This window comes from Haliotis cracherodii, unplaced genomic scaffold, assembly GCF_022045235.1.
Source record: "Haliotis cracherodii isolate W230 unplaced genomic scaffold, xgHalCrac1.p SCAF_12, whole genome shotgun sequence".
Lineage (NCBI taxonomy): Eukaryota > Metazoa > Mollusca > Gastropoda > Lepetellida > Haliotidae > Haliotis > Haliotis cracherodii.
Window position 1 is genome coordinate 5,561,430 of NW_027266267.1, and position 10,984 is coordinate 5,572,413.

The window sequence follows — 10,984 nt, forward strand, 5'->3', positions numbered from 1 at the left end:
CTGACATCTCTTGGCAATCTGACATGACGCTGAAAATACACGAAGCATTAGTACTGCTAGTACTGATTGCATCAGTGGATGCAAAGAAAAATGTTTTGTTTCTGGTTTCAGATGACATGAGACCAAACATCAATGCCTATCTTGGTCCAGACATGCCGTCTCCTGTCCATCCCAAGATGCATACGCCTACACTCGATGCCTTAGCCAGCAGATCCCTTGTCCTGAAGAGAGCATATGTGTCTCAGGCTTTATGCAGCCCAAGCAGAACTGCCCTTCTTACCAGCAGGCGTCCTGACACTAGTCACATTTGGCAGATTGGACCATATTTCCGAGATGTTGGCGGTAATTTTTCTACACTGCCTGAATACTTCAAGCGTAATGGCTACAGAACTATTGGAATGGGCAAGATCTTTCATCCTGGCAGTTCATCAGGAGGGGATGATCCTGTGTCCTGGACGGATCCATATTTTCATGCACAAGACAAATACGAAGACCATGACCAACTTCTGTGTGATGCAATATCAGAGGAAAGAGAGAAGGCCCAACCGCTTCAGGATCAGTTAATTGCAAACAATGCGATCAAAACCCTCCAGGAAGTCGCCCCTAGAGCAAAATCAGGTAAGCAGCCGTTCTTTGTGGCAGTAGGTTTCCACAAACCTCATATTTCATGGAATTATCCTGCTCGTTTCAATAAATTCTACCCCTTGGAGAGTCTTCGACCAGCACCTAATTATTATGCTCCAGTTGGAATGCCTGCTTTTGCCTGGCATAATTTTGAGAACTTTGGGCGTTACAAAGATGTTAAGGCATACAACTTATCCCATATCGGTGCCATAAACTTCACGTTTCCTCCGACATTAACCCTTGAACTGAGACAAGCCTACTACAGCTGTATAAGCTATATTGACTACGAGCTTGGGAGAGTTATTCAGGAGCTTGACAACTTAGGACTTTCTAACAATACAATAATATCCTTCTGGGGAGATCATGGATGGCAGTTGGGAGAGCATTCAGAATGGGAGAAGCAAACAAACTTTGAAGACGCCACCCATGCTCCCATGATGATACACGTTCCTGGGGTCACTGATAAAGGTGTGGTGACAGAGCACCTGACGGAATTTGTTGATCTGTATCCGACTCTAGTTGAGGCAGCAGAACTTCCTAAACTTGATACTTGTCCACCAAACTCACAGAACATCAGTCTGTGTACAGAGGGTACCAGCATGGTCCCACTCATGACGAACCCAACAATGGAAAACTGGAAAACTGCTGCTTTCTCCCAGTACCCTCGAGGAGGAGATGGTCTCCATGGTGATATCACAATGGGTTACACCATGAGGACAGAGATGTATCGCTACACGGAGTGGATCAACTTCAAAGGCAGGCCAGTCTATAAACCTATGTGGGACCAGGTAAAGGCAGCTGAACTCTACGATCATGCGAAGGACCCAGAGGAGAACTGGAACCGAGCCGATGATCCGTCCTACAAAGACGTCAGGGTCGAGTTGTCCAGGAAACTGAAAAAGGGCTGGAGAGGAGCTCTCCCTTATAAGCGTGTTTGAAATGAATAACACCCTCGTAACTGATCCGTTGTAAAGGCCTTTATTTGCAGACTTTGGCATTCCTTCTCATTATATATGAATAGTTACCATTCAAAACTGGCTTCAACAAGAGATATGACTTGGGTGAAATCAAGCGATATCTCTTATCTTTTACCATAACGCCATAGTCAAATGTCACCACTTATCTATTTTTACACTCAAGACACTGATTATTACTGTTCACAAACTGAAAACATTTGAGAAATGATATCGGATGGCAAAATAGAATCTCACCCTCTTCTTTGATATGAAACTGAAGTTGATAAAAATTCTTCTTGGCAAGCACTGTATCAAAAGGCACTCCATTGATACATTGATAATGTTTTATTTTTTTCCCATCTATGTTAAGTATGTGGATGCAATTTGACTTACTAAGATAATAAGATCAGATTGTACAAGATGCTGCATTTGCTGGTAATATAACAGGTGATATTATTGTAATTTGTTATTGTAAATTCTATGATGCTAAACTGTATGACAATGGTCTCGCAATAAATTCTCTGTGCAAATTATGAATATCATTCATCGTTTGTATGTCTTAGTATAGGAAGTACCATTGTATGAGACCCCTGAATATCTGGGGTAGGATAGACTTTGCATTGTGACTAACGGGATCGGTTGCATGTCATCGTATTCCAATTGCGTGGACATTGATTTAAAAGGTATATACAGGAAACATGTATGCCACAAGAGACGCATATCTGATCTTTAACTCTTTAATGGATTGCTTTCAATTTCTTCACTTCATGACAGAAAGAGATTACATTTATCATCAGAGATAGTGACACTTTGGAAAATGGATGTATTTTTCCATGATGTTCATGATGTGGCAGCTTGCATTGAACAAACAAACGAGGGAGTTGTTATTGATCAAAACTCAAATCATGTTTCATAATAGGAAATTCATAATAATCTTTTAAAATTTGTTCCTGTTTTGGATACATATATTTTGTATTTTTAAAGATCCCCATGCAATTAATTGCACTTGTTTCATTTGTTCTCTGACAGTGCTAAATTAGGTCTTGCCTGATTGTTTTCAGAGATGGTGTTAGTAGTTTTGACAAGGATTTTGTGATACAGGTGGCGACACCTACAATATATATGGATTCTTACGAAGCCTAGGAATCCAGTATGTAGCTGGAATGGATTCACAGTGATATGTTTTATAAATTCCACGACAAAGGACTAACTATGTATGTTGAAATAATAGTTACCAATGTCAGTCAATGCCAAGGTGCTTTTACAGATCTAAACTGTAACTTACAATGAAAATTCTGTTCTCATGCAGTTCATAATTTAAGAACTGAAATTTCTTACGAGAGTTTTTTCTCTCGGAATTTTGGACGTAATTTGTGAATACTTCAATAAGTATGATGTGACTGGATGTGATACATTCAGAAAGACATTCAACTGGTACCTTCTCTCGTCTTAACCACTTTGGCAAATGCTTCAAAAGCATCTGATTTTGGTCCCAACTGATCCTGGCATTTATAATTGACGAACGGAAACATTTTCAGTTATAGATGACCAATAATGACGTGGCAACCACATTTGCTTCGTGTGCCATCAAACGTATACTCAGAAACAAAAGTTCCTGTGACTTGGTATGGACAGGAGATGACATGTCTGGACTAAGATAGGCATTTCATCCCACATGTTCAACACATTGAAGAAAAATCTGCAGATCTGGCGCCTGGCTCGTCTACTTGTTTTTCCAATATCGGTCTGTGTCGATATGACAAAGGACGAGGATGGTGCTGGTGATTGTTGCAGGCTGGAACCGATTTCGCAGATGGGTTGTTCAAATCCAACGCTCCTGACAGACGCTCATAACGGGGTGCCTGTCGCTCCTTGGTCGGTCTCTGACAGTCTTTGTTTGCTGTATCCCAGTTGGGTATGAAATGTAAGTATGCCACTGCATTACATAAAAACTTTTAGTCAGTCGCCACGTTGATACGTCGAGCAAATGGCCCTCTACCGCATTGATGATTTAGCCAACGTCCTTCTCACTTCATCCAACTTCGTCCAACCATCCGTCAGATACAAACCCGGACAAGCTGGCCACCCCATCAATCAGCACCCTGCCCAGCCAGCTCATTCCACAACCATGTCGATATAAAATTACCAATTCAACTCATCAACCTTAAGAATGTTATTCAGCTCCATCTGAAGCCATCCAGCTTCAGTGCCAACCTTAAAACTACTCCCATGACTGTCTAGTTCCCTGAAGCTCGAAATTCTTCTGAACTCAGTCGAATCCAGACAAAGTCCTCTGAAGTTCCTCCATCTCATCATTCCGTTTCAGGATGGATATAGATATTCGAACCCACAGTCATATGGTATCTGTGAACTCTTAAATTATCTAATTAATGGAGATAGAGGATATGAAAGTTTCAACTCGATCCAGCACTTTAATATTGTCTTTAATTTCAAACTTCACAAATTCCATATACCATAATTCCATATATTCAGTGAATATTCACACAATGATTGAATAACATATCACACACTCCAAGAATAAGTCGTAATATAATAAACGGTCGCAGCACAGTTGCAGGATAAATGCAGGATAGCTTGTACCGTGGCTCGGACAGTAGCTCGGACAGTAGCTCGGACAGTAGCTCGGACAGGTTGAAAAACCGTATGTCCTCTATTCCCTTAACACAATCTTCTTACACTCTCTTAGAAACATGTCTTACTTCTTTCGTATCTTAAAACTCTCTGCTCTCTTTCTCACACTCATTCGTCCAGCTATATATCTGAAATTCTTGTGGGATGCTTATCGCTGATGATCAGGTCACGACCTCTAAGACTCCACACAAAACAATTAACTTTAAAGTCTTAGCTGCAACATTATACTATTGCTGTCACCAACCCCTGGGAAAATAGCCTGAAACGGCCACTGGCAGCAAGAGCTGGCTGTTTCTAATGTTTTATCTTATAATTATACTAAACACATACATCCATGCACACATACAAACCCTAACAAAGTTTCAATTAAAAGGATTCTCAATGAACCACAAATACCTAAAATTCGGCTCTAACATTCCGGCCCCTAATTGTTACTTGTATTTGACTATAACAATTACCAAGAACTCATGGACAGAGCGAATTTTGAATGTACAACAATGTCTTCCTAAGCAACTGTAATTAGCTGCATAACTACATTCTATAACATAAGATGATCCTGTCTGTCTTATTTAAATCTTAGTCTTTTACATTATGCATGAATGTAGTAAACATACAATATTGATCAATGCCATTCATCTTAACATCAAGACAGCTCATTGTCATTGAACATTGTACAGGAATTACATCCTATGTTCTATACTGTCAACACTTCATAAGCCTCAAAGTCTTGATCCTGTCTTTAAGGCAGTGTCCACATCACACAATCTCAAAACACAGCTTAAGTGTCACTCTCTAGAAGCAAACATAGCTTGCTAATAGGTCTGTCCAAAACCTTTGTCTGGGTTTTCACCTCAACCCGTCTTACAACACCCTTTCTGTCAGGCATAAGCTTCACAACCTTGCCCATCGACCAAGAGTTTCTAGGTGCAGTATTGTCCACTATGAGCACAATGTCACCAATCTTCAAATTTCTTCTAAGCTTCACCCACTTCTGTCGCTCCTGTAGTAATGGCAAGTACTCTCTTAACCATCTCTTCCAAAACAGATCTGCCATGTACTGCACTTGACGCCACCTCCGTCTTGGATAATGACCATCCATACCAAACATACCTGGTGGCAAATTTGGTTTTCTTTTCAAGAGCAACAAGTGATTTGGAGTGAGGGCTTCCAAATCATTTGGATCACTTGATGCTCTGGAGATAGGTCTATTATTGATAATAGCCTCTACCTCACACAACACAGTTCGCAAAGTTTCATCATCTAACGTTTGTTCTCTTACCAGAGATCTCAACACTTTTCTCACGGTTCTGATTTGTCTCTCCCACACGCCGCCATGGTGGGAACCAGCAGGAGGATTGAATGTCCATTCAACATTTCTTTGTAACATCTCTTGATGAATCTGACATTTGTTCCAGTTTTCTAACTCTTCTCTGAGCTCACGCTCACTTCCAACGAAGTTGGTACCATTATCTGATCTGATGACTTTGACTTGACCTCTTCTAGCCATGAAACGGCGCAATGCATTAATACAAGAGTCAGTGTCTAAGCTATACGCCACTTCTATATGCACAGCACGCGTTGTGAGGCACGTGAACAAAACTCCATACCTTTTTTCATGCTTTCGTCCACGTTTTACATCAAATGGACCAAAGTAATCCACTCCAACAAAGGTAAAAGGAGGTTCATCAGGAGTCACACGTTGAGCTGGCAAGTCAGCCATCTTTTGATTACCTGCTACAACTTGATTGCGTCGGCAAGTTACACATCTGTGTATTTCTTGCCTCACTGCTGCATTGGCTTTGATAATCCAATATTTCTCAAACAATTTTGAAAGTACAAAGTTTCTGCCTGAATGCCCACATTCACGATGAACATGGCGAATTATCAGTTCCGAGACATGCGATTTCTTTGGTAGAATCATTGGGTGTTTGGAGCTTTCGGGCATGTTAGCGCGACTTAGTCTTCCACCCACCCTAAGCACACCATCTTCTACAAATGGATCAAGCTTGGAGATTGGACTACCTTTGTTCAAATCAAGCTCTTTGTTTGAATTAAGTCTTTCAAGTTCACTTGAAAAGTCTTGCTGTTGAACATAGCAAACAATGGCTTTCTCTGCATTTTCTAAGTCTTTAACAGTCAACACTACAGGCATGCTTTGCTGAGGTGCTAAGCCTGCCTTCTTCTTTTGACTGCGATCCAGGAGTACTTCCCGTATCCTGAGCACCCATGCGATAGCCTTCTTCAGTGCAAACCAGTCAGAATAGTGACTGATAAGGCTGTCTATTTCCTTACATGGCTTGCTGTAGTCTATCAAGTTGACTCGGGCAACCTGCTTTAATTCAACGTCTTTCTTGGGAATATCTGTTAAAATGTGTGTCTGTTGAGGCCACATTTCTTCATCTTCCCACAGGAACACTGGTCCAGAGAGCCATCTGGTATCTTTCAGAAATGCATCTATTGACAGTCCTCGAGATGCTTCATCAGCAGGATTGTTCTGAGTGTCCACATACTTCCATTGAGATGGGCTTGAGCCTTCATGAATTACTGACAGCCTATTTGCCACAAAAGTATGGAATCGCTTTGAATCATTGGCGATGTATCTTAAAACTGACATACTGTCTGACCAAAAGTAAGTTTGGTCAATTGGCATTTCCAGCTCTCGTTTGAGCATACTGTCTACCCGTATTGCTAAAGTAGCGGCTGATAGCTCCATTCTTGGTATCGTGATCTGCTTAAGTGGGGCAACTCTTGATTTGCTGATGAGAAATGCACAATGAATTTGACCAGTGCTACTGACTTGTCTTAGGTAAGAAACAGTTCCGTAACCTGTTTCACTGGCATCCGAAAAATGATGTATTTGAGATACCATCTTCTGATTACTATCATTTGGTTGAATGCATCTTCTAATCGCCATTTCCTCAAGCCTGCGTAGTTCCGACAACCATTTGGTCCAGTCCTTCTGCAAGGGAACGGGGATTACGTCATCCCATCCTATCTTAAGTCTGCAGAGGTCTTGTAGAATTCCCTTTGCTTTGAGAACATAAGGGCCTGCAAATCCTAATGGATCATAGATGGAGCTGACAGTTGACAGTATTCCTCTTCTCGTTATTGGTTTGTCTTTGATTGCAATCCGGAATTTAAATGTATCTGATTCGACGCACCAGTGTACACCTAATGCCCTCTCGATTGGTAAAGCATCATCCATGTCCAAGTCTTTAACTTCTTTGGCTCGCTCCTCTCCTGGGATTGATTCTATTGCAGCTCTGCTGTTACTTATCCATTTTGTCAAGCGAAATCCACCCTTCTTACAGATTTCTCTCAGCTTATGTGACATTTCAATGGCCATTTTCTCAGATTGGACTGAAGTAAGACAGTCATCCACGTAGAAACTCTTTTCAACAGCATGAACAACTTCCTTGCCAAACAAGTCCATGTTGTCCTTCGCTGTTTCTTTCAAGGCAAAGTTGGCACAACTTGGTGATGAGACCGCGCCAAATAAGTGCACTTTCATCTGATATTCTTGTAATTCTTCATCCAAGTTTCCATTGGGCCACCATAGGAACCGCAGAACATCATAGTCGTCTGGTTCGACTCTAACCTGGTAAAACATAGCTTCGATGTCTGCCATCAGAGCTATTGGTTCTTGGCGAAATCTCAGGAGCACTCCCAGTAGGGTATTGGTTAGATCCGGCCCCTGTAGAAGGTGGTCATTTAGAGATTTCCCTCTGAAAGTTGCTGCACAGTCAAATACAACTCGTATCTTCTCTGGCTTTTTTGGATGGTACACACCATGATGTGGTATATACCACACCTTTCCATCCTTACGGTCTTTCTTATTCTCTGGTACTTTCTGGGCATAGTCTTTGTCCAGGAGATCTTTCATGAATACCTTGTAGTCTTCATAAAAGTTTTCATTCTTCTTAAATTTCTTCTTTAGTGAAATGGCTCTTTGCTCAGCTTGTACTTTATTGTTGGGCAAATCTAATTGGGCATCTTTGAATGGGAGTGACATCTGGTAATGTCCTCCTGTCAGTGTCTTTGAGGAGTTCATGATGTCTAAGAATTGCTTGTCGTCTCTTGACATCTCAGGTTGATCATTACTGATGCGCTCGTTGAACTCCCTGTTGAAGTATCCTATTAACTGAAGATCCAATTTCTCGTCTCCAAGAACATCAGTCCTGTTTACTGAGATCTCACTGGAAGATTCTGATTCCTGTACTAGCCCATTTACAATCCATCCAAGAATGGTTCTGACTGCATAGGGCCCGTTACCATCGCTGTTGATTATCTCATACGGTTCCATTGCTCTTGGGACATTGTTGCCAATAAGGAGTCCTATCTCCGCATCTATAGGTGGTAGTGTGACGTCCTGTAGATGGGGCCATTGATGGATGAACTTTTCTTTGGGGACTGTGCTTGTGGAAATTGGCATTTCATCCTGTGTAAAGACAGTAGGCAGTTTGACCCAATTGTTTCCGTCAATGTCACCAACTTCTAGATTTGATAGGATGGAGGTATTAACAGTTTTCCTTTGAGTCATGGTGCTGACAACTATGTTTGTCATCTTTCCAGTGACTTGGAGCTCCTCTGCCAACTTGCTGGTACAAAAGGTCGCTGAACTGCCGTTGTCAAGGAAGGCATATGTTTTGACATATCTGTCACCAGAGTTGACTTTAATCCTAACAGGGACCACAGGCATGTAGCTCAAGTCTTTGTGGTCCCCGCTCTCACTCGTAGCCAAACTGTTGTTTGTGACAACCCTTGGCTTCGTTTGGTCCATTTCTTTCTTTTCTCTGTCCTTACCGTTGTCATGAAAACAGGTTGCATGTCTCAGTTTACATATATGACATGTCAATCTGCTGGGGCACTCGCGACTCATATGTCCAAATTGTAAGCAGCCAAAACACAAGCCCTTTGGTCTTAAGAAGTCAGTCTTCTCATCCAACGTCTTACACTGCATTCCCTTGCACATTTCCATGGTGTGGTCCTCATTGCAGAACCAGCATGGCTTGATGAATGCTCTAGACGTGTTGGCTGTTCTTTCGCTAGTTGCAGATGGCTTACCAGATGTCATCAATTTTGGTTTAACTGGGTAGGCTGCCCTGGTGGCAGTTTCTTGACCTAATTCAGACTTTGATGTGTCGGTAGCAAAGCTCTTATATCTCTTTGGCGCTTCTTTCATCTTTGGTCTTGCTTGAACTTGGATGTCGTCGATGATATTGCCAAACAATGGGCTTGACAAGATCTGTGCTTGTTTATCTACGAAACCAACAAGGTCCGCAAAGGTGACATTTCTCCTTTCCAAGATATTAAACGAAACTGTTCTCCATCTTTCTCTTAACTTATATGGCAACTTTTGGATCAACTCTCTGATGTTCTTTGGATGTTCTAATTCTCTTAGATAGTCGATATCGGTCATGGTATTTCCACAGCTGGTCAGGAATACAGCAAAGCTGTTGAGTGCTTCACTGTCCTCTGACTTAATAGCCGGCCATTTCAATGCTTTGTTCATGTAAGCTGTTGCTATCTTGTACTTGTTCCCAAATTTCTTATCCAAAAGTGACCTGGCTTGTTCATAGCCACTTTCAGGGTTCATGAATAAGCAGCTTCTTACCAAGTCATTCGGTTCACCGTTGGTGTACTGATCCAAGTAATAGAGCCTATCTTTTGGATTGATGGTTTTATCTTCTATGCCATGCTCGAATGCTTGTATGAAGGGCTTAAACTGTAGTGGGTCACCACTGAACACAGGAATCTTCCTAGTGGGTAGCGTGGCCAATTTCTGGTGTTCTACCACTAGCTGGATTATCTCATTCTGTTGCTTACATACTTCATCAAATTTTGAATTGTGGACTCCAACCTGTAGGTTTGTACTCTGAATAGGGGTAAATTCTTCAGCTTCTGGGTTCAAATCTTTATTTCGGGTCTTTACTTGCTTGAAGGGCCTTAGTGAACTTTCTGGTTTTCGAGAACTGTGTGATTCTCGGTCATACTGGTCAAAAATTTCATACTGGGCATCGGCAATTTCTACTTCTGTCTCAAGTTCTAATCCTTCTCGTCTTTGTTTTAATCTGTTTTCTTCTTCTTCTAATTGGTGTCTTCGTTCTAAACATTTTTGTCTGGCAATAAGTTCGGCCCTTTTCGCTAGGATCTCCATTTTGGCAGAGGAGGCAGAGGAGATTACTGAACCCTTAGGTAATCCAACTTGAGAAACGCTATCTTCTGGTCTAATGTCATCTCCCGTACTGTAATGTTTAATGAAGGAGGTAACATTTCTTTCAAACTGCGAAAAGGTGCATAGCTTTGATTGGAACCAAGTTGCTTCATCGTCTTTAGCTGATTGGCTATGAAGTTTTTCATGATAAGCTTTAGCCGATTCTTGAAACTTGTCACATAATTCCTTCCAATCTTCAAATTCATTTTTGACGGCATCTAAATCTGCATCAGAGCTCATCAAGTATCCAATGTCCTTTATCTTTGAAGAAACCTGCTTGTATAAGAATTTCATTTTATCCTGTGCCATGTTCAAAACATAATTTTGGCCCTTTTCAGTCTGTTTTCTTAATCTTGATTCAGTTATTAATGATTTAGCATTTCTTGCAGGTTCATGAATCAGTTCTTTGTCACTTGTAACAGCATCACTCAATGTTCTACTTGCCATGATTTCAAATCAGTTCAACACCAGTTCCAATAATCTTGAAATATTTGATGTAACTTACAGTTCTTGAATTCCAATTCAGTGTATACACGAT

At 41.3% G+C, this 10,984-nt stretch overlaps 2 protein-coding genes across 2 annotated transcripts; one reads left to right on the forward strand and one right to left on the reverse strand.

The window, feature by feature from the left end:
- LOC139457465 (iduronate 2-sulfatase-like) lies at positions 1 to 2,096 on the forward strand. Its single transcript, XM_071238853.1, has one exon. It carries the CDS (start codon positions 24 to 26, stop codon positions 1,560 to 1,562), a length of 1,539 nt encoding a protein of 512 aa, XP_071094954.1. The 5' UTR covers positions 1 to 23; the 3' UTR covers positions 1,563 to 2,096.
- Positions 2,097 to 5,010: 2,914 nt separating this feature from the next.
- On the reverse strand, positions 5,011 to 10,755 carry LOC139456934 (uncharacterized). Its single transcript, XM_071238401.1, has one exon. It carries the CDS (start codon positions 10,753 to 10,755, stop codon positions 5,011 to 5,013), a length of 5,745 nt encoding a protein of 1,914 aa, XP_071094502.1.
- Between the last annotated feature and the right edge of the window lie 229 nt (positions 10,756 to 10,984).

Excerpts from the sequence above, each read along its gene's own strand:
- LOC139457465 (XM_071238853.1), top strand. The coding sequence starts at position 24 with ATGACGCTGAAAATACACGAAGCATTAGTACTGCTAGTACTGATTGCA.
- LOC139456934 (XM_071238401.1), bottom strand. The coding sequence starts at position 10,755 with ATGGCACAGGATAAAATGAAATTCTTATACAAGCAGGTTTCTTCAAAG.